This window comes from Pristiophorus japonicus, chromosome 6, assembly GCF_044704955.1.
Source record: "Pristiophorus japonicus isolate sPriJap1 chromosome 6, sPriJap1.hap1, whole genome shotgun sequence".
Taxonomy (NCBI): Eukaryota; Metazoa; Chordata; class Chondrichthyes; family Pristiophoridae; genus Pristiophorus; species Pristiophorus japonicus.
The window spans coordinates 183,346,552-183,370,999 of NC_091982.1; the positions used below are offsets into that span (position 1 = coordinate 183,346,552).

Below are 24,448 nucleotides of genomic sequence, written 5' to 3' on the forward strand. Positions count from 1 at the left end.
ATTTCAATATTTTGTGTGTCACAGTTTTTGTACATATAGTTATAGACAAACTTACATTTTTAATGTTTTGCTTAATAGTTGCAATCTTAAAAGTAATTAATTGTGTAAAGTGCTTGAGATATTTTGATATGCTAAGAGGCTATAAAATTCAAGTTGTTTTATTAGAAAATATTTTCCCGAGTTTTATTGCTTGCAATCAGGAAATGTGTATGAGATTGAATTTTTATGTGGATGTTTATAGGTAAATTTGAGATTTTGTTAATTTGTAACTGAAATACAAAGAAAGATATAATTTTGGTGTACAAATCGTTGATGGTGCATAATTTGTGTTTCTATTTTCAGGTGCTTAATCCTTTCTATATATTTCAACTGTTCAGTGTTATTCTTTGGACTTTTAATGGCTATTATTATTATGGTGTGGCAATCGTTGTAATGTCACTTATATCAATAGTGACCTCCCTGCATACTGTCAGAAAGGTAAGATTTGCATGCCGTGGTGATGTACTTACTACATCAGATGAACATCAAATTTTTTTTTAAAAAGGAGTAAAGAAGACGGGCATTTCAAATGTATTTATTCTAACTTGGAGCATCTCCCAATCTATAAATCTCCCTCAGCAGTTACTATTTACATTTTAAGTGACCTCAAGAATGACAGTATTTAGACTTTGTGATATTAAATTTCTATGTCACTTGAAACACAACTCCATTTTAGCAGCAGAGCAATGCATTGTGTGCTACATGGTATAACTCTTTTGCTATTATAAAGCATCATATAATTCAATTTGGAATTTCACAATTATTTTTTTTAAAAGCACAAAAAAGAAAACCGTTGACTTAAGGTGGTGTCTAATAGCAGTTAGCTTTTAATTAGCCACAAGTCACCCACTGGTGCCTTGTCCAAGTTGTCATTGAGCCTTGGTATTGTTGCCGAGCTTTTCCACCACATGCAGTATCGTAGCTGAACCTGATCCCCCGTCAGGTCAGACTCAGTTCGCAGGCAGCCTTTCCCCCGTCTCATGAGCTCCATGGTGGAGACTGGAGCTTCATGGCTGCCTGTGAGTTGTGAGATGGGTGCATCTGTTGCAGTTTGGATGGGGTTTGGAGTTGGAGAGGACGCAGAGCTCTCCAGAGGAGCCACGTTCATACATCCCCTCCACGTTAGTACCCTCACTGTGCATAGGAGTGCCCTACTTCTCCCGCTTTACCTCCTCCCCCCCCAGAGCACTCATCCACTTCTAATAACGCTAGCTACTGCTCATGCTGATGGCTGAGGCTCTTGCTGCTCTTCTTGCTCCATGTCTTCCTCCATCCAAGTGAAACTTACAATAATGGTGACCTGATGAGCATTTAGAGCTTATTGAGAGTAAGTAAAGTAAAACAAATGTTAGAAAGAAGCAATCTGGAAGCTTGAAACTCTCCTGGCAATGGAATCAGTACAATGGCACACTGATCCCTCAATGCAGCTGAGTACCGCATTATATAGCACTTTCAGTAGCTGAGAGACCATTCTCATTGGATTTTACGAGTGGGCAAGATGCTGAACGGAACTTAACGTGTTTGAATTAAAATTGCATCGATTCTAATGACATTATAGCATCTCGATTTGCATGTATTGCCCCTGCCTTTCTCCCGCTAGTGCTTTTGCAAGGTTAAAATGGCGGTCAGCAGGAACGCAGTGGGATGGACCAACAGGTTCTCTGCAGTAATTTTAACTGCCTACCCAAATCCTTTATTTTGGGGTATAGTACATGAATAATTTGAGACATGACATGTAAGTGTAGCATACTTGGAAAAAACAGGTGAGTTTAGAAAAGCTCTCCATCAATGGAATTTTCCTCGTGTCATGCCTGATTCTGTTGTAGACTAATTGATATGTTATAATTGTATCATACAACTACGAGATGGTAGAAAGCGAACTGGATGGATGGACTTTTGTCTTTTTTTGTTTAGAAATTCCTATGTTCCTTGGAGTTTTGTTAGATTTGCAGATATATTTGTAACTGCACAATTATATTGTATTTTAATAAATGGGTGTGATTTTTTTTTCAGCAATACATTATGTTGCATGACATGGTAGCAGCTCATAGCATTGTCAGAGTTTCAGTGTGCAGAGCAAACAATGGTAAGTGAATTTCTAAGTTGATTGGAAGAGTTAGGATTTTAAGTAACTTAAAAAGTTAAACTACTAGTTCATATTTATTTTGAAAATGTGAAATCTTTTCAGGCCACACTCCGGTTTTAAGCTGAGAGAATAAGCAGCTTTTAACTTTCAACTTTCAAACTCTGCCACATGACTACCTTTTGGTCTCTGCCTGAGTGGGTAAATCCAATTGCTAGGATTGACCAGAAGTGCTCTGATTGCAAATCTTCCCTCCAGTCTTTGTAGTCTGAAATCTGTAACCTTGGTTAAATGCCTCTTTTGTTACTGTTTCAACTTTTCTGAACAGTTTTATCTTGTGTTCGTAGCAAAAAGATGGCTTCAGTCAGCAGACTGAGTCTCCTTTGATCTAAAACCAGTGTCTTTCTAGGTCATGATGGCTATATTGGTCACTGCAAAGTACATGAAATGACCACCACCTTCTTCTGTCTCCTCTAGAGAGAGGGCAGTACAATACTATCAGGCCAAATGTATACAAGCTAAAACTGCTTGGTCAGACTTTATTTATAGGTTAGTTAATATACAGGTGCCAAATGATAACAATATGAGATACTGAATCAGCAAATTGCTAAAACAATGAAATTAGAATCTGTCCATAAAAGGTTAAAATACCTTTTTTAGAAATGGACTGTTGTCCCACAGTGTTTGATTAGCAACGAGATATTTTTGAATGAAGGAGTCAGATTTAACTTTGGTAGAAATAGTCAGACTGGTCTCTTGATAGACTTCCAGACAGAATGTAAGTAGATGATGCAAAACTTAATCCATATACTAAATTTGGATCTCCAGCCAGAACTAAGGCTAAGCAACCAGAGTTGTGATTTGTATCATGGATGCTTTTCATGTTGGAGCCAATTCCTTGATGAAATAGTGTTTGACCAATCTCGCACTTTGTGAGGTAGTAATGTCGCAATGCTTGCCACTGACTTTATACTTTTTCCTTAATGGTTCAACAATGAGAGATTAATTTTGTCTATTCCACAGTCTGGCAATCTGCAAAAGTTAACATTTCAAAAACGCTCACCTAACCACCAAACAAGTATTTGACTCAATTAGTTCCTGACCAAAGGCAATGAACAGAGAAATCCTATTTAGGACAGATGTTTTCTAGTTAATTATGCTGTTGAGGTTTGTTTTATGTAGCCGATTAAAATGTAATGGTCACCATTGACACAGAAGGATGGGTTCCTGCCAGTGATACTAATAGCTGAAGCCAACTTTTAAATTGCATTTGCTCTAAAATATCTGACCTCACAAAATAAAATACAGAAATATCCCAATTTTGTCACATTACCTAAGCAGTGAGGCTGATGTTGGAAGCTAGGTGGAGCAGAGGGAATTAAACTGGTATCCACAGTTTTGTGGTTTTGTAATGTCTGTGTACTGTTTCATCTGGTGTGATTTGTTTTTCATTTAAAATTTTACGGAAGGGGTTTGTACAATAGCTGCTTTATTGGCGTTTCATCCAAAATAAAATGCTTTGTATTCTGGATCTTTCAGAAATAGAAGAAACTTTGTCTACAGATCTGGTGCCTGGTGACGTTATAGTCATTCCAACTAATGGGACCATAGTGCCTTGTGATTCAGTGCTGCTCAGTGGCACTTGCATTGTCAATGAAAGCATGTTAACAGGTATTTAATTACATATTGTGTGAAAGGAAATTGTATTATTTACTCCATTTTGATAATAATGAGGTACTTTCTGAAGGTTATGGTTATATTCAGTAAAATTGTCCCAAGGAAGATGCTATTCAATTATTCAATATCTTAAATTGAACCCTGATAATATCTTTCAGATTGCCACAAACTCAAATCAGTAGACATGGCTCAGCTTAAAAGAGGAAAGATACACACACAGTTTATAGTGAACTACTTTGTACAGAGGATGGCGAATGTGTTGAACAGACAGGGAGGCAATGAAGGCAGATATTGTGGTGGAAAATTGAGGCAATTGGATTCATATTTGAAGGAGTGGTTGATTGGGAAGTCATAGTTTTTGGGACAGCCAAATGCACTGCAGAGTTTTTTCTGAACCTGTACTTTCCTGTGATTCTAAAATGCAATGGTAAAGTAATTGTAAGTGTATTGTACTGAAGTAATCAGTAAGTTAATGACTGTATTCATTTATATTGCCAGTTTATTGGCTTGCCTTATCGCTGATAGTATTTTTGTTCTAGTTCTGCTATCCTGCTTGCAATGGATGTTTTCCAGATAATTTGCAGTGCTGCATGGTGTTCTCAAGAAATTTAAATCTGTAATAGGCATTGAATTTTGAATGATCGCTTAATTTAGAAATAGATCAATATGTTTTTGAGATTTCTATCTTGTCAGAATTGCAGGTACTTTGTTAGGTCTCAATGCCCCATCTTCTGTTCAAACAGCACTAAATCTGTGACAGATCTTTATTGGGTACGGGTATCGAGCTATGGATCAAAGGCGGGTAAATGTGAGGTACAAATCGGCCATTCTCTAATTGAATGGCGGAACAGGCTCGAGGGGCTGAATGACCTATCCCTGTTCCAATGTCAGTCAAGCGGGATGTATAACAGCTAATATCACCAATTTTACACCATCACTGGTTAAATTATCCTCTATAAATCTCAGTTTCCTTATAACTAGAATTGGCACCTGCTCAAGGTCAGAAACCACAAGATTCATAGTTGTACTCATTAACCTTTAGCTGTGAGGCTTGGTTGTATATTGTACTTTCATTTATGGGGTTGAATCCAGCCCATACTGAAAGGATGAAAGTATTGTTAAAATAGAATTCGTTTCAGCAGATTCAACCCATTGTTGGCACATGCCTGCAGCATTGGCAGCTGCTCAGAGGCCCAAAGATAGCAGCTGTGGAAAATGAAAATGCCACACAGGTGTAACTTGAAACATAGAAAATAGGTGCAGGAGCAGGCCATTCGGCCCTACGAGCCTGCACCGCCATTCAATATGATCATGGCTGATCATGCAACTTCAATACCCCACTCCTACCTTCTCTCCATATCTGCTGATCCTCTTAGCCGTAAGGGACACATCTAACTCTCTCTTGAATATATCTAACGAACTGGACTCAAAAACTTTCTGTGGTAGAGAATTCCACAGGTTCACCACTCTCTGGGTGAAAAAGTTTCTCCTCATCTTGGTCCTATATGGCTTACCCCTTATCCTTAGACTGGGACCCCTGGTTCTGGACTCCCCCAACATCGGGAACATTCTTCCTGCATCTAACCTGTCCAGTCCTGTCATAATTTTATATGTTTCCATGAGATTCAACCCATTGTTGGCACAGCATTGGCAGCTCACATTTATCCACATTATACTGCATCTGCCATGCATTTGCCCATTCACCTAACCTGTCCAAGTCACCCTGCAGCCTCTTACCTCTTAGCAGCCTCCTCACAGCTCACACTGCCACCCAGCTTTGTGTCATCAGCAAACTTGGAGATATTGCATTCAATTCCTTCGTCTAAATCATTAATGTATATTGTAAATGGCTGGGGTCCCAGCACTGAACCTTGCAATACCCCACTAGTCACTGCCTGCCATTCTGAAAAGGACCCGTTTATTCCTACTCTTTGCTTCCTGTCTGCCAACCAGTTCTCTATCCACGTCAATACCATGTGCCTTAATTTTGTACACTAATCTCTTGTGTGGGACCTTGTCAAAAGCCTTTTGAAAGTCCAAATACACCACATCCACTGGTTCTCCTTTATCCACTCTACTAGTTACATCTTCAAAAAACTCTAGAAAATTTGTCAAGCATGATTTCCCTTTCATAAATCCATGCTGACTTGGATCGATCCTGTCACTGCTTTCCAGATGCGCTGCTGTTACATCTTTAATAATTGATTCCAGCATTTTCCCCACCACCGATGTCAGGCCAACTGGTCTATAATTCCCTGTTTTCTCTCCCTCCTTTTTTAAAAAGTGGAGTTACATTAGCTACCCTCCAATCCATAGGTACTGATCCATGGAATTTTGGAAAGTGACCACCAATATATCCACTATTTCTAAGGCCACTTCCTTAAGTATCTGACTATCAGGCCCTGGGGATTTATCGGCCTTCAATCCCATCAGTTTCCCTAACACCATTTCCTGACTAATAAGGATTTCCCTCAGTTCCTCATTCCTGCTAGACCCTTGGTCCCCTAGTTTTTTCGGGAGGTTATTCGTGTCTTCCTTAGTGAAGACAGAATCGAAGTATTTGTCCATTTCTTTGTGCCCCATTATGAACTCACCTGATTCTGACTGCAAGGGACCTACATTAGACTTCAGTAGAGATTGGGATCACATTTGTTTTAAATGCATTCTTTTATGGTACTATGACAATCATATATATCATTCTATATATAAATGACTTGAAATGAACTGAATTAGAGATCTTTTTTCTTTCAATAAAGGTGAAAGTGTTCCTGTAACAAAAATCAATTCGCCAAATCCAATTAAAAGTTCAAAAGGTCTAGAAGAAGATGAAATCTACAATCCAGAAAAGCACAAACGACACACACTCTTCTGTGGTACCACTGTAATCCAGACACGATTTTATACTGGGGAGCTTGTCAAAGCTGTTGTAGTCAGAACAGGTAAGGTAGTTTTCCCAAACCGACGCGTTAAAAGTCCGAGTATGTAATATGATGAGATTGTAGTGGGAATTATATTTATATGTATATGTAGAGATTATGCATATAACTGCTCTAATATGCTATTACCTATGAAAGGTTGGTGTGGTTGAAACATTTGAAGCATATCCACGTTAATCACAAGTAATACATGATTAGTGACAAGTAGGCTCAGTTGATAACCAAGCTGGTGAAAACTTGGAACAAAAGACATTGATTTGATTCAGTTAGATTAATTAAAAGTAAAATTAAAATAATAAAACTAATACTTGAAGAGGCAGAAACCAGGATACAAACAAAGAGAACACAGGACAAGCAATACATTTGATTTTAAAAAATTATTTTTGATATAGCAACATAGAAAATAGGTACAGGAGTAGGCCATTCGGCCTTTGAGCCTGCACCACCATTCAATAAGATCATGGCTGATCATTCACCTCAGTACCGCTCTCCTGCTTTCTATCCACACCCCTTGATCCCTTTAGCCATAAGGGCCATATCTAACTCCCTCTTGAATATATCTAACGAATTGGCATCAACAACTCTGTGGTAGAGAATTCCACAGGTTAACAACTCTGAGTGAAGAAGTTTCTCCTCATCTCGGTCCTAAATGGCTTACCCCTTACCTTAAGCTGTGATCCCTGGTTCTGGACTTCCCCAACATCGGGAACATTCTTCCTGCATTATATGTTTCTATGGGATCTCCTCTCATTCTTCTAAGCTCCAGTGAATACAGGCCCAGTCGATCCAGTCTCTCCTCATATATGTCAGTCCTGCCATCCCGGAAATCAGTCTGGTGATCAGTCTGGTGAACCTTCGCTGCACTCCCTCAATAGCAAGAACGTCCTTCCTCAGATTAGGAGATCAAAAGTGAACACAATATTCCAGGTGAGGCCTCACCAAGGCCCCTGTACAACTGCAGTAAGACCTCCCTGCTCCTATACTCAAATCCCCTAGCTATGAAGGCCAACATGCTATTTGCCTTCTTCACTGTCTGCTGTATCTGCATGCCAACTTTCAATGACTGATGTACCATGCCACCCAGGTCTCGTTAAACCTCCCGTTTTCCTAATCTGTCGTCATTCAGATAATCTGCCTTTGTTTTTGCCACCAAAGTGGATAACCTCACATTTATCCACATTATACTGCATCTGCCATGCATTTGCCCACTCACCTAACCTGTCCAAGTCGCCCTGCAGCCTCTTAGCATCCTCCTCACAGCTCACACCGCCACCCAGCTTGTTGTACAGGATAAGTATTGTAGTAAAAGGGCTACTCCAGACATTTGAATAGTGTGATTCATAATGTCATGGCATGTTTAGATGTCATGATGTGTGAGCTGAAAACTTAAAAAGGCTAGCTAAGGGAGCCTGGAATTTTACAGGGCCAGTACATAATATAAAAGTTAAATATGTCTAATTTCCGGATAGCCATAGTGGGAAATCTCTATTTGGGAGAAAATTGATCAACAGGCCCTTTGATTGGGATATGTCCCATTTCCTGTCCTTCTCCTGATCCCATGACCCCTGCCCTCCCCCACCCCCAATCCTCTCGACTGTTAATGTTCTGGTTCTCACTTTCCATTCTACCAGATTCTGTATTCAATTTTTTATTCATTCCTGAGATTTGGGCGTCACTTGCAAGGCCAACATTTATTGCCCATCCCTAATTGCGCTTGAGAAGGTGTTGGTGAGCCACCTTCTTGAACCACTGCAGTCCATGTAGTGAAGGTACTCCCATAGTACTGTTAGGGAGGGAGTTCCAGGATTTTGACCCAGTGCCGATCAAGTAACGGCAATATATTTCCAAGTCAGGATGGTGTGTGACTTGGAGGGGAACTTGAAAGTGATGGTGTTCCCATGTACCTGCTGCCCTTGCCATTCTAGGCAGGATGTGGATTTGAGGTGCTGTCGAAGAAGCCTTTGCGAGTTGCTGAAATGCATCTTGTATATGCACAACAGCCATGGTGTGCCGGTGATGGAAGGAGCGAATGTTTAAGGTAGTAGATGGGATGTCAATCAAGCGGGCTGCTTTGCCCTGGATGGTGTTGAGCTTCTTGAGTGCTGTTGGAACTGCACTCGTAAAGAAAGACTTGGATTTATACAGCGCGTTTCATGACCACCAGGTGTCTCAAAGCGCTTTACAGCCAATAACGTACTTTTGGAGTGTAGTCACTATGGTAATGTAGGAAACGTGGCGGCCAATTTGCGCACAAGCAAGCTCCCACAAACAGCAATGTGATAATGACCAGATACTCTGTTTTTTTTTGTTATGTTGATTGAGGGATAAATATTGGCCAGGACACCTGGGGATAACTCCACTGCTCTTCTTCGAAATAGTGCCAAGGGGTCTTTTACGTCTACTTGAGAGAGCAGACGGGGCCTCGGTTTTACGTCTCATCCATCTCCCTCAGCACTGCACTAGAGTGTCAGCCTAGATTTTTTTTTGTGCCTAAGTCCCTGGAGTGAGACTTGAACCCACTGGTGAGAGTGCTACCCACTGAGCCGCAGCTGACTCTATGCAGGCAAATGGAGAGTATGTCATCACACTTCTGATCTGTGCCTTGTAGATGGTGGAAAGCCTTTGGGGAGTCAGGAGGTGAGCCACATGCTGCAGAATATACAGCCTCTGATCAGCTATTGTAGCCACATTATTTACATGGCTGGTCCAGTTAACCTTCTGGTCAGTGGTGACTCCCAGGATGTTGATGGTGGGAGAATCGACGATGATAATGCCATTGAATGTGAAGGGGCGGTGGTTAGACTCTTGTTGTAGATGGTCATTGCCTGGCACTTGTGTGGCAGGAATGTTACTTGTCACTTATCTGCTCAAACCTGAATGTCGTCCAGGTCTTGCTGCATGTGGGCATGGACTGCTTCATTATCTGAGGAGTTGCAAATTGAATTGAATGCTGTGCCATCATCAGCGAAGATCCCCACTTCTGACCTTATGATGGAGGGAAGGTCATTGATGAATCAGCTGAAGATGGCTGGCTCTAGGACACTGCCCTGAGGAACTCATGCAGCAATATCCTGGGGCTGGGATGATTGACCTCCAACAGCCACAACCATCTTCCTTTGTGTATGACTTCAGCCAGTGGAGAGTTTCCCCACTGATTCCCATTGACTTAAATTTTACTAGGGCTCCTTGATGCCACATTCTGTCTTGATGTTAAGGGCAGTCACTCTCTCATCACCACTGGGATTCAGCTCTTTAGTCCATGTTTGGACCAATGCTGTAATGAGGTCTGGAGCCGAGTGGTCTTGGCAGAACCCAAACTGATCATCGGTGAGCAGGTTATTGTTGAGTAAGTGCCACTTGATAGCACTGTTGTCGTCACCTTCCATCACTTTGCTGATGATTGAGAGTAGACTGATGGTAACTGGCTGCATTGGATTTGTCCTGCTTCTGTGGACAAGGCATACCTGGGCAATTTTCCACATTAACAGGTAGATGCCAGTGTTAATAGCTGTACTGGAACAGCTTGGCTAGAGGCGCGGCTGATTCTGGAGGACAAGTCTTCAGCATGATTTGATTTTTCAGAATCTGAAGTATTTGTGGCTCTATGTTCACCATCATTGGGCGCCATTTTGTTGGCGTCCGCTGTTTTTTTTGGAACAATCATGATTTTGCAATTTTCCTCAAAGTTTGTACGTTGGCGGCAACTGTCAGCGGCGGTTTTTTGTAAGCAAGATTTTTTGGCGCAGGTCTGGTTGAAAACTGATTTCTGTGCCATTTTTGGCCCTTTAACCAATTTTCACCAACAACAATTTTTTTTCAGGGCGGCGCACAGTGGCCTTAAGCACCGATCAGAAAAACCCTACGTTAACTTAAGGAAATTGCTGCTGAGTATATTTGAGTTTTTGGAATGAGGGAAGAAGACAATTTAAAACATAAATTCATGAATTTTGCAGAGGAAACTCAGAAAATAACTCGGAACGTTCATTTTTCCCATAGAATGTTTTTGAGAATGGGAAAATTGTGATTCCACCCCACCATACCACTAATCTCTGCTCATAGGGCTCCAGGTACAGATCAGAGAAGTGCCGACCGGCTGAAGGATTGCTTCCTTGGCTGGACTCGAGGGCAGGAGCTTGGCGCTTGGATTCCACCCACCCCCCCCCTCCCCACCCCTGCCCCTGGGTTTAGCTAGTAAAGAATGCCTGGGGGGGGGGGGGGGTGGGTGGCAGGTGGAACCCAAGCGCTGAGCTCCTGTGTTTCTGTCCGGCCGAAGGAGCGATCCTGCCGGCATGCACTTCGAACTGTGCATCTGTGATGGCACAACACAGCAGCAAAACATAGGCATTTTGGCACAAGCTATAATTAAAGTGCCATAAATCTCTGTGCATCGCATCTCCATAGAACCAGAGCTTAGTGTTGCGCATGCACGCAGACCAGGTTGTAGTCCGTTCTGCTAGGGCGTCACCCAGCAAAGGTATGTGTGCTGTGCTTCAGTAAGTCTCTCAATAACAAGAATAACAAAGTGAAGAATAATAATTATGGGTGCACATTTTACTATGCCTCATGTAGTAAGGTTGGTTTACATGCATGGCATGTGGAGGCGACGGCTATGACGACGCTGTCGTCGCACAAACCAGATCGCTTGGGCATTAATGGGGAGGAGGCCATACCCTGATCGAATCTACAGGGACAGGTGCTCATACCTACACCTGAGTGAGGCAGAGTGCATTCGCAGGCTGCGATTTAGAAAGGAGGTCATGACCGAGATCTGCCAGCTAATCAGGTCATCCATACAGCCAAGATTTGGCAGGAGGACTGCCCTACCTGTGGAAGTGAAGGTCACTACAGCACTTGCCTTCTATGCTTCTGGCTCATTTCAAGCAGCAACTGGGGACATGCGCTGCATCACGCAGCACACCACACATTGCTGCATTCGACAGGTGACTGCTGCACTGTATGCCAAAAGGGATCAGTTCATCAATTTCCTTATGATTACGCAGGCAATGCGAGACAGAGCTGTGGGGTTCTCCAGAATTGCTGCTTCCCCAAGGTACAGGCTGTGATCGACTGTACCCACATCGCCTTGAGTGCACCTTTGGACGACTCTGAGGTTTATCGCAACAGGAAAGGGTTCTATTCCCTAAATGGGCATCTCGTCTGCAAAGATCTGCATTGGATCATGGCAATGGATGCCAAATACCCAGTAGCATCCATGATGCTTTCATCCTACGTGAGAGCATTATATCTACAATGTTTCATGAGCTGCCAGAAGGGCACAGTTGGTTGCTTGGGGACAAAGGGTACAGGCTCGCCACTCGCAATCCCCGCACTGAGCCAAAGCGTCGGTACAACATGTTGCACATAACGACACGGAGCATCATAGGGCGGACAATTGGAATATTCAAGCAGCGTTTCCGATGCCTGGACCACTCTGGAGGCTACCTGCAATATGCCCCTCACCACATCGGTCAGTTCACTGTCGTGTGCTGCATGCTCCACAACTTGGCCATCATGGGGGGCCAGGCCCTGGACATTGAAGATCCTCCTGGGGGGAGGAAGAGGAGGCTGACAACGAGGTCGAGGAGGAGGACGACGAACCCATGCCACCACCTCAACTCACAAGACAACAGCGGAAGAGGAGGCCTCATGCACCTATAGCCACAGCTAGAGACTTGTTTTAGCGGCTAATCTGTGATCACTTTGCTGCCTGAAGGCTAAACGGCCCGACAGTGTTGACTCTTTGCACCTGTTGGTGTGAAAAAATAATGTACATCATATGTACGTAATGTTGTGTTGATTTATATTGCTTTAATTCAAAAAAAAAAGTGCAGGATTCTGCTTAGATTTAAATAATTAGGTTTATTAAACATTTGTACAGTTTTACTTAACTTTAATTTTTTTTAAATTGTATCAAACGTTAAACTTTTCAGTGATGAAAACAAGTAGTAGCAACAAACAAACTTTAGCTGGAGCCATCTTTCCTCCCCCTTATTCAAAGACCTTAGCGCTGTGCGCCCCTCTTGCCCCTGTTGTTGCCTCTACCCCTACCTGTGACTGTTATCTCAAGACTTCTGCTTCCTCACCCTGACCCCATGGCGGATTTGTTGTTGGTGGGGTTGGACAGGGACAGACCTAGCAGACAGCATTGTGGAAGGCCCGGGTTTCTCTTTGGATCTTCTTCAGCCTGTGGATGAACCCGCAGCACACTACCTGAGGTTGGTCTGGGGATTGGAAAGCGAGTGTCAGCTGTTGATGCTGCCAATTGCTGTTGGGCAATGACGGCCTGGGTGTGTCAACTTATTGCAGCAGCTATCTCTGACATCCCCTCCCTCATCTGTCCCAACACTGCTCCCATTCCTTCAGAAAGTGTTGCTCCTTCTACTGAAAATCCCCCTAATTCTACCCTCCCCTCATCCATGGTGACCAGGAGCAATCTGGTTAGCTCAGTGCTCTCCCTACTCATTCCCATGATCTGTCCTATGTCCCCTGCATCCTGCATTTCAGGTTAAGCTCCTGCCCACCCTCCGCGGCCGTCTCCCTCGGCTTGCTGCAACCCATTGGGACCCGCAGCCTTGGACTCTATCCCACGAAATGTCACGTCGGTTGAGTCGCTCAGCAAAGGGCTTGGCATCCTCAGGGGGTTCACCGGCTCCAGTTGTAATGTAACCATCTCATCATTGGGGTCTTCCTGCTGCCCTTCATTGTCCAGCTCATGCTCATCCTAAAGTTGATGAAGAATTTCGGGACTGGCGGCTTCCTGATCTTCTGCTTCAGCTTCTGTCTCTTCCTGATGCGCAACATCTGCAAAACATAAGAGTATTTGGTTAGCAACAGGAGAAGGGACAGGGTGACAAGAGTATGCGGCAGGGCTTACCCTCTCTCAGTAACCTGGGCCCAGCGTTCACATTGGTGTTTGATCTTCTCTTGCGAGATTTAATCATATCAGTGATCCTCTGTTCCACAGCTGTTAAGTTGCAGCCTACTTGGCGCATCTCCGCCAGTTTTGACCTTTCTCGGTTGATCCGTGACACCTTACTCTGCAAAGATGAAAATCAAACTTTTTAAGAGGGCCCTTCTGCTGTGGTGACCACACACACACACACACACACACACACACACGCACACATATATACACACACACACACATACATACATACATATATACACACACACATATATACACACACATACATACACACTCACACCACACACTACACACCACACTTACTGCTTGGCCAAGGTCTTCTCGGGGTCATGGCCACTGCATTGAACTCTTCTGCAACTTATTCCCAAAGTTTTGCTAATGGAGAAAGTTTCAGTTTCTTTTGTCCCATTCTTCCTTTGTTCTCAAGCACATCCCATCTCTTCTCAATGATGTCTACCAGGGGCTCAATTTCTTCTGATTGAAATCTCTTGGACCTTCCCCTTCCCCCTTGTCCTTCCCCTTCCCCCTTGTCCTTCCCCTTCCCCCTTGTCCTTCCCCTTCCCCCTTGTCCTTCCCCTTCCCCCTTGTCCTTCCCCTTCCCCCTTGTCCTTCCCCTTCCCCCTTGTCCTTCCCCTTCCCCCTTGTCCTTCCCCTTCCCCCTTGTCCTTCCCCTTCCCCCTTGTCCTTCCCCTTCCCCCTTGTCCTTCCCCTTCCCCCTTGTCCTTCCCCTTCCCCCTTGTCCTTCCCCTTCCCCCTTGTCCTTCCCCTTCCCCCTTGTCCTTCCCCTTCCCCCTTGTCCTTGTCCTTCCCCCTTGTCCTTGTCCTTCCCCCTTGTCCTTGTCCTTGTCCTTGTCCTTCCCCCTTGTCCTTGTCCTTGTCCTTCCCCCTTGTCCTTGTCCTTGTCCTTCCCCCTTGTCCTTGTCCTTCCCCCTTGTCCTTGTCCTTGTCCTTCCCCCTTGTCCTTGTCCTTGTCCTTCCCCCTTGTCCTTGTTCTTGTCCTTCCCCCCTTGTCCTTGTCCTTGTCCTTCCCCCTTGTCCTTGTCCTTGTCCTTCCCCCTTGTCCTTGTCCTTGTACTTCCCCCTTGTCCTTGTCCTTCCCCCTTGTCCTTGTCCTTCCCCCTTGTCCTTGTCCTTGTCCTTCCCCCTTGTCCTTGTCCTTGTCCTTCCCCCTTGTCCTTGTCCTTCCCCCTTGTCCTTGTCCTTGTCCTTCCCCCTTGTCCTTGTCCTTGTCCTTCCCCCTTGTCCTTGTCCTTGTCCTTGTCCTTCCCCCTTGTCCTTGTCCTTGTCCTTGTCCTTCCCCCTTCCCCCTTGTCCTTGTCCTTCCCCCTTGTCCTTGTCCTTGTCCTTCCCCCTTGTCCTTGTCCTTGTCCTTCCCCCTTGTCCTTGTCCTTGTCCTTCCCCCTTGTCCTTGTCCTCGTCCTTGTCCTCGTCCTTGTCCTCGTCCTTGTCCTTCGTCCAGTATTCTCGGCGGTTAAGGGGAAACTAAGTGAAACAGGCGGTTCTTAAAATTTTTTTAAAAATTTAGTCCGAGGCTGCCGGGCCTAGGGAGGGGGGAAACTTAAAAAAAGAAATTTCACAAAAACAAATAAAGTTTAAAAAAACATTCCCAAAACACTTGTAAAGCTAATCGCCATTTTACAATTAAAAATAAATAAATAAATAAAGAACCTTTAACATACGTTTCTTTGCAGAGTGTTCACCTACCGCCCTGTTTAAGCAGCTTTCACAGGGTGGTTCGCTCGGCGATCTGGCCGAGCTTCCATTGAGGTCAAACTTACGCCCTGCCGATTTTCTCGGCAATGCATGTCGGCGGTTTGCTCCCGGTAGGCGTTTTGAGATTTGGGCAGTATCATTAAGGGGGAAACTTTCAGCAGGCAATTTCTCTACCAAAAACAGCTGTACCCCCAAGAAAACCACCGAAAACCCGCCGAAAATGAAGGTGAAAGTTTAGCTCACATACACGACGCAAGATTAAGAGTAATGGTGTAAAATGTAGGTTGCAGCTAACTCAGATGGATAGTTATAGCTACTGATCTTGGGAAAGAATAGAATAGCGCAGCCGGGGCAATACCCCCCCACCACCACCTCATACGTTGAAATGGGGGAGGGTACAGAGGAAATGCAGTCCTCTAGATTTCCAGCATCACCAACGTAGTGGTGACTGAAACCAACAATTTAAATATTGAAGAGATTGTGATTCCCCACCTGTTCATTCCTTTGTGTTTATCTACATGTAATATGTTCTACTTTTGTGCTTGTTTCAGAAAGTTAGTTGTGTAGTGCAATTTTAGAAAATATAGTATTTTGTAAAATAGATTTCTGTATAAGTTAGTGCAATGCAATAAAATAAATGATGGCGGGATTAAACTGCATTATACCTATGATAATGTTTGATTTTTTTTTTAAGGCTTTGGTACTACAAAAGGGCAACTTGTACGCTCAATCTTGTATCCAAAACCAACAGATTTTAAACTGTACAGAGATGCTTACCTCTTCCTACTCTGCCTTGTTGGTGTAGCAGGGATTGGATTTTTATACACCATTATCAACAGTGTTTTGAATGGGGTATGTCTTCTCATTCTCTTTTCTGAGTACTTAGTTAACTTGTTAAAGGGAGGAAAAAAGTGTTTTTCAAAATTAGTAATTAGAGAACTGTGTACTTAGTTAAATAACTTCATATCATAGAATCATAGAAAAATTACAACACAGAAGGAAGCCATTCGGCCATCGTGTCCATGCTGATCAAAAAAGAGCTCCCCAGCCTAATCAACCTTCCAGCGCTAGATCTGTGCCCTGTAGATTATGGCTCTTTAAGTGCACATCCACGTACTTTTTAAATGTGATGACGGTTTCTGCTTCTACCACCCTTTCAGGCAGTGATTTTCAGACTCACACCACCATCTGGATGAAGAGATGTTTTCTCATCTCCCCTCTAATATTTCTGCCAACGACTTTAAACCTATGCCCCCTGGTTATTGGCCCTTCTGCCAAGGGAAATAGATCCTTCCTATCTGCTCTATCTAGGTCCCACATAATCTTATACACCTCCATTAAATCTCCCCTCGGCCACCTCTGTTCCAAAGAAAACAACCCCAGCCTATCCAATCTTTCCTCCATAGCTAAAGTTTTCCAGTCCTGGCAACATCCTCATAAATCTCCTCTGCACCCTTTCTAGTGCAATCACATCATAGAATCATAGAAATTTACAGCACGGAAGGAGGCCATTCCGTCCCATTGTGTCCGTGCCGGCCAATAAGAGGCTATGCAGTCTAATCCGACTTTCCAGCTCTAGGTCCGTAGCCCTCCAGGTTACCGCACTTCAAGTGCACGTCCAAGTACTTTTTAAATGTGGTGAGGGTTTCTGCCTCTACCACCCTTCAGGCAGTGAGTTCCCTCACAACCCTCTGGGTGAAGAAATTTCCCCTCAAATCCCCTCTAAACCTTCTACCAATTACTTTAAATCTATGCCTCCTGGTTGTTGACCCTTCTGCTGAGGGAAATCAGCCCTTTCTATCCACTAAATGTAGACCCCCTCATAATTTTATACACCTCAATGAGGTCTCCCCTCCGCCTCCTCTGTTCCAAGGAAAACAAACCCAGCCGATCCAATCTATCTTCATAACTCAGATTCTCAACTCCTGGCAACATCCTTATAAATCTCCTCTGTACCCTCTCCAGTGCAATCACATCCTTCCTGTAATGTGGTGACCAGAACTGTACACAGTACTCTAGCTATGGCCTAACTAGTGTTTTATACAGTTCAAGCATAACCCCTCTTATATTCTATGCCTTGGCTAATAAAAGCAAACATTCCGTAGGCCGCCTTAACCAGCTTATCTACCTGGCTTGCTACCTTCAGGGATCTGTGGATATGCACTCCAAGGTCCCTTTGTTCCTCTACATTTCTCAGTGTGTATTCCCTGTCCTTGTTAGCCTTCCACAAATGCATTATCTCACACTTCTCCGAATTGAATTCCATTTGCCATTGCTCTGTCCACCTGACCAGTTGATTGATATCTTCCTGCAGTCCGCAGCTTTCTTCTTCATTATCAACCACACAGCCAATTTTAGTATTATCTGCAAACTTCTTAATCACACCCCCTATATTCAAGTCTAGATCATTGATGTATACCACAAAAAGAAAGGGACCTAGTACTGAGTCTTGCGTAGCCCCATTGGAAATAGCCTTCCAGTCACAAAAACACCCATCAATCAATACCCTCTGCTTCTTGCCTTTGAGCCAATTTTGGCTCCAACTTGCCACTTTGCCCTGGATCCCATGGGCTTTTACTTTCGTGACCAGTCTACCATTTCAAAAGCCTTGCTAAAATCCATATACACTATGTCAAATGCATTACCATCAAGTCAAATCAAGTCAAATTCAATCAAGTTAATCAGACACGACCTTCCCTTAACAAATCCGTGCTGACTGTCCTTGATTAACCCGTGCCTTTCTAAATGAAGATTTATCCTGACCTTCAGAAATTTTTCCAATAATTTTCCCACCACTGAGATTAAGTTGACTGGCCTGTAATTACGCGGTCTATCCCTTTCTCCTTTCTTAAACAAAGGCACCCAATTAACAGTCCTCCAGTCCTGTGGCACCACACCTGAAGCCAGAGAGGATTAGAAAATGATGGTCAGAGCCTCTGCTATTTCCTCTTTGGCTTCGCTTAACAGCCTGGGATATATTTCATCCTTGCCTGGGGACTTATCCACTTTCAAAGCTGCTAAACTCCACCTCCTATGTTTATTTCATTATATATTTCACACCCCTCTCTTTTGTGTACACAGATGCAAAGTATTCATTAAGAACCCACCCACGTCTCCTGCCTCCACACTCCGATTACCCTCATGGTCTCTAATAGGCCCTACCCTTTCTCTAGATATCCTCTTGCTCTAAATATATTTATCAAACATCTTTGGGTTTTCTTTGATTTTACTTGCCAAGAAATTTTCATGTTCTCTCTTTGCTTTCCTAATATCCTTTTTAATTTCACCTCTGCACTTTCTATACCCCTCTAGAGATTCTGCAGTATTTAGCTCTCAGTATCTGTCATAAGCCTCCCTTTTTTTCTTTATCCTACCCTGTATGGCTCTAGATTTGTTCGTCCAACCCTTTTTCTTTAAGGGCACCTATTTGGCCTGAACACTCTGGATCTCCTCCGTGAATGTCTCCCACTGCTCTGACATGGATTTACCTTCAAGTAGCTGTTTCCAGTCCATTATGGCTAAATCACCTCTCAGCTTTTCTCCAGTTTAGAACTTGTATTGCTGGTCTATCCTTGTCCTTTTCCATAATTACCTTAAATCTAACTGAATTCTGGTCACTAGCACCTAAATGCTCTCCCACTGATACCACTTGCACCTGACCAGCTTTACTCCCCAGAACTAAATCCAGAACCACCCCCTCCCATGTTGGGCTTGCTACATACTGGCTAAAAAATTTCTCCTGAATGCATTTTAGGAATTTTGCACCCTCTATACCCTTCACATTAATTTTATCCCAGTTAATATTAGGGTGGTTGAAATCTCCTACTATTACTACCCTATAGTTTTTGCACTTCTCGAAATTTGCCTACATATTTGTTCTTCTATCTCCCTCTCACTGTTTGGGGGTCTATAGTACACTCCCAGCAGTGTGATCGTCCCTTTTTTGTTTTTCAGTTCGACCCACATGGCCTCGTTTGATGATCCCTATAACATATCATCCCTCCTCACAGCTGTAATAGTTTCTTTAATCAATACCGAGACCCCCCCCCTCCCCCCATATCCCTTTTTACCCATCTCTCTATCCCATCTGAAAGTCCTGTAACCAGGAATGTTGAGCTGCCATACCTGCCCCTCTTTTAACCATGTCTCTGTAATAGCTATAATATAACAAATGTCGACTGTGCTCAGCTCATCTGCCTTATTCGCTGCACTCCTTGCATTGAAGTATATACCATTTAGTACAGCCAAACCTCCTTGATGACTACTTTCTAGCCCTTGTTTCTCTCTCCTTCGAATTCACGTTCTACGTTTTTGCTTTCCAATTCCAGCTTTACTTCCCTCCCTACTGAATCTATTCTCAGGTTGCCATCCTCCTGCCACGCTAATTTAAACTGCACTAGCAAACCCCCACGCAAGGATATTGGTCCCAGCTCTGTTTAGGTGCAACCCATCTGGCTTGTACAGGTCCAACCTCCCCCAGAAATGGTCCTAATGCCTCAGAAATCTAAAGCCCTCCCTCCTGCACCATCTCTCCAGCCATGCATTCATCTGCTCTATCCTCCTATTTCTGTACTCACTAGCTTGTGGCACCGGGAATAATCTGGAGATTACTACCTTTGAGGTCCTGCTTTTTAATCTCTCTCCAACTTCCTAAGCTCTGCCTATAGGACCTCATCTCTCTTTCCACCTATGTCATTGGACCACGACCTCTGGCTGTTCACCCTCTCCGCCCAGAATGCCTTGCAGCTGCTCGGTGACATCCTTGACCCTGGCACCAGGAAGGCAACAGACTATCCTGGAGTCACGTTTGCGGCTGCAGAAATGCCTGTCTGCTCCCCTGACTATTGAATCCCCTACCACTATTGCTCTTCCACTATTCTTCTCCCCCCCCCCCCCACCAACCGCAGCTGAGCCACCCAGGGTGTCGTGGACTTGGCTCTTGCTGCACTCCCCAGAGGCACCAATGCCCTCACCAGTACTCGGAAGAGAATACCGGTTGGATAGCGAGATGGACTCGGACTCCTACACTATCTGCCTGCTCCTCCTCTTCTGTCTGGCAGTCACCCACTCCCCCTCTGCCTGCACACTCTTAAGCTGGGAGTGACCACCTCTAGAAACGTGCTATCCACGTAGCTCTCAGCCTCGCGGATGCTCTGTTGTGACTCCAATCGCCGCTCAAGCTCCGAAACACGGAGCTCGAGCGGCAGTAGTTGGAGACACCTCCTGCACACATGGTTGTCCAGGCTGTGCGAAGTGTCCAGGATGTGCACTACATGGAACTGAGCTGCCCTGCCATGCATCTAGTTACACTCTGAACAATCGAGCAGAAATAAATCCTAAAACGTAGCAAAACACAGCCAGCAGCTACTCAGCAATCAGCTGATTTAATTAATGAGATTTTTTTAGATTAGAAATATCCCTTATCTATGTTTACTTTTTTAATTGCGGCTCCTAACTTACACCAATGCCCAAGGTTTAAAAAAACAAAGTGAAATAGAGAAATACAGACCAACCAACGAACCAATCACTTACCTGCTTGGCTGTGACGCCACACTTCGAATCATTTTACTTTTTACTTCTACGGGTCCGTTTAGCGCTGCTGCAGATAGCTCCTCCCGATCTCCGGCTCTCCCGCTGTGTGCTGCTCCTTTTGTAGCCCCGCTCTGCTCAGGTCTCACGATGCTTGGTCGCTCCTCCTGATCTTCCTGTAATGTAGATCCTTCCTGTAATGTGGTGACCAGAACTGCACGCAGTACTCAAGCTGTGGCTTAACTAGTGTTATATACAGTTCTAGCATAACTTCCCTGCTCTTGTATTCTATGCCTCGGCTAAAGGAAAGCATTCCATATGCCTTTTTAACTACCTTATCGACCTGTCCTGCTACCTTTAAAGATTAGTGGACATATACTCCAAGGTCCCTCTGTTCTTCTATGCCTCTTAGTATCCTCCCATTTATTGTGTATTCCCTTGCTTTGTTGCCCTTCCCCAAATGCATTACCTTCCACTTTTCCGAAATTAATTCCATTTGCCACTTTTCTGTCCAACTGACCAGTTCATCAATATCTTCCTGCAATCTAGAGCTTTCCTCCTCACTGTTGACCATATGACCAATTATAATATCATCTGCCAATTTCTTTACCATGCCCCCTACATTTAAGTCTAAATCATTAATATATACTACAAAATATAAGGGACCAAATACTGAGAACCTTATGGAACCCCACTGGAAACAACCTTCCAGTCATTAAAATCTCACCTCAACCATTGCCACTGAGCCAATTTTGGATACAATTTGCCGCTCTCCCTTGATCCCATGGGCTTTTACTTTTTTGATCAGCCTACCATGTGGGACCTTGTCAAAAGCCTTCTAAAATCCATGTAAACTACATCAAACGCACTGCCCTCATCGACCCTCCTTGTTATCTCCTCAAAGAACTCGAATCAAGTTAGTCAGACACGACCTTCCCTTAACAAATCCATGCTGACTGTCCTTGATTAATCTGTGCCTTTCTAAATGAAGGGTTATACTGTCCCTCAGAATTGATTCCAATAATTTGCCCACCACTGAGGTTAAACTAACTGGCCTGTAATTGTTCGGTTTATCCCTTCCTCCTTTTTATACAATGGTACAACGTTAGCAGTTCTCAAATCCTCTGGCACAACTCCTGTAGCCAGTGAGTATTGAAAAATTATGGTCAGACCCTCCGTAATTTCCTCCCTTCTTTTTAGTAGCCTTGGATATATTTCATCTGGTCCTGGCGATTTATCTACTTTCAAGGATGCTAAACCCCTTAAAACTTCCTCGCTTACTATGTTTATTCCATCCAATATTTCACTATCTTCCTCCTGAACTTCAACGCATCGTAACCCTCTTTTGTGAAGACAGCTGCAAAGTATTCATTTAGCAACTTGCCCACATCCTCCGCCTCCACACAGAGATCACCATTTTGATCCCTAATAGGCCCAACTCTCACCTTAGTTATCTTCTTGCTCTTTATGTAATTGTAAAACATCTTTGGGTTTTCTTTAATTCTACTTGCCAGTATTTTTTCATGCCCTCTTCTTGCTTTGCTAATTTCCTTCTTAATTTCACCCTGCACTTTCTATACTCTTCTAGGCTTTCTGTAGTATTGAGGTCACGATATTTGATATAGGCTTCCCTTTTTTGCCTTATCTTATCCTGTATGCACCTTGTCATCCAGTGGGCTCTAAATTTGGCAGTTCTACCCTTTTTCTTTGTGGGAACATGTTTACTCTGAACTCCATGTACCTCCCTCTTGAATGCCTCCTGCTGCTCTGGCACTAATTTACCTTCAAGTAACTGTTTCCAGTCCACTTTTGTTAAATCACTTCTCATCCGAGTAAAATTGGCCTTCCCCTAATTTAGAACCCGTACTCCTGTTTTTTCTTTGTCCTAATTATGCTAAAACTAACTGAATTATGATCACTACCACAAGATGCTTTGTATTTATAAAAAAGTTGTCGCTATATAGATTATCTTCGATAGAGAACATTCACCAGAAATAAATCTTGAACATCAATTCGGATAGGACATTTTTTTTTATCTGTAATAGTCTCAGTGGCAAAAAAATTATTTCGAATCTTGTTCACTCTCACACCTCAGAAAATTCCAGTTTATCTGCTTTATTGTGACATGCTTTTTAAATTAATCTTTCATGACTTGTTTATTTTGGTCCTTTTTTTGTTTCAGGTCAGAGTTGCCACAATCATTATTGAGTCACTTGATATCATCACAATTACTGTTCCACCTGCTCTTCCAGCAGCACTGACTGCTGGGATTGCCTTTGCACAAAGAAGACTGAAGAAATTAGGCATTTCCTGTATCAATCCTCAGAGAATAAATATCTGTGGACAGCTTAATCTGATTTGTTTTGACAAGGTTAGAAACTGTCAAGTTCACACTCTCTAATAATAAAATTATGAAGAGCTAAAATACAACACTGACGCTTTAAGATCAGCTTTGAAAGGGATAAGAAATGTTGTATAGGCAGGCACTGCACAAATTTTCTTTGGCAAAAAAATAAGTTATTAATGTCTTTAAAAACCTTTCCAGTTGTCTTTTGCATGCTGTTTTTTTTTAAAAGAGGGATTGCTGCTCCAGCTGAAAAAAAAGGAAAATAAAAATAAAAACTTCAAATGCTAGAAATCTGAAATTTAAAAAAAAAAATGCTGAAAATATACAACCGGTTGGTCAGTACCTGTCAAGAGAAAAGACAGGTTATAACTTTTTGGGTGTGTATCCTTCAACACTGAACACTGAAAGATAAACCAGCATTTTAGCAAGGCTGGAAAAAGAAAGAGAGAAAAGCAGGAGGAAGGAGAAGAGAATCAACAGATATTCCAATTAATATAATTAGTGTTTCATGTGCATTTTCTTTTCAAATTTGGTGCATCTGTAGCTTTCTTTCTCATTTTATCTTATTTTTTCAGGATTTTGATTCATTGGACCTTACATGTCTTGTGATTCCCCCACTATTTACATATTCTATTGTCCTTTTTATCTGCATCATCTCACTAATCTCTTACATCATTTTAACAGCCTTCTATTAAGCATTTTGCATTAAGCATTAACTCCCTCAGTCATCCAAAAACTCAGTATCCTAACTCGTACCCAGTCCCGTTCACCCATCACCCTGTGCTCCTGGTCAGGCAGTGCCTCAATTTAAAAATTCTCATCCTTTTCAAATCTCTCCACGGTCTCGGCCCTCCCTATCTCTGCAACCTCCGCCAACGCTCAGTGCACTCTGCGCTTCCCCAATTCTGGCCTTTTGTGTATCCCCGATTTTAATCGCTCAAACATTGGCGACCATGCTTTCAGTTGCCTAGACTCTAAGCTCTGGAATTCCCTCCCTAAACCTCTTCGCCTTTCTATTCTCCTTTAAGATGCTTGGTCAGCAGCTCTAAAGGTTACATATAAACCTATGAACAATGACGGAAAGGCAAAGAGCACCCAGCAAAACCAGTCCGCCTCACACAACTGCGAAACCCCTTATATTGAAACATTCCACGCTCCACGCCCACTGGAGCCATGTGATCTCCTGGGAGAGGCAAACA

General features: G+C 43.3%; 1 protein-coding gene across 1 annotated transcript in view; it reads left to right on the top strand.

The window, feature by feature from the left end:
* The first annotated feature begins 405 nt into the window (after positions 1 to 405).
* The window catches only part of atp13a3 (ATPase 13A3), a 130,057-nt gene continuing 106,014 nt past the window's right edge, over positions 406 to 24,448 (top strand). Inside the window, exons 1-6 of the mRNA XM_070883471.1 lie at positions 406 to 477; positions 2,053 to 2,125; positions 3,662 to 3,793; positions 6,556 to 6,738; positions 16,068 to 16,225; positions 23,085 to 23,273. Coding sequence (XP_070739572.1) covers positions 433 to 477; positions 2,053 to 2,125; positions 3,662 to 3,793; positions 6,556 to 6,738; positions 16,068 to 16,225; positions 23,085 to 23,273 — 780 coding nt within the window. The 5' untranslated portion in view covers positions 406 to 432. The remainder of the gene's footprint in view (positions 478 to 2,052; positions 2,126 to 3,661; positions 3,794 to 6,555; positions 6,739 to 16,067; positions 16,226 to 23,084; positions 23,274 to 24,448) is intronic.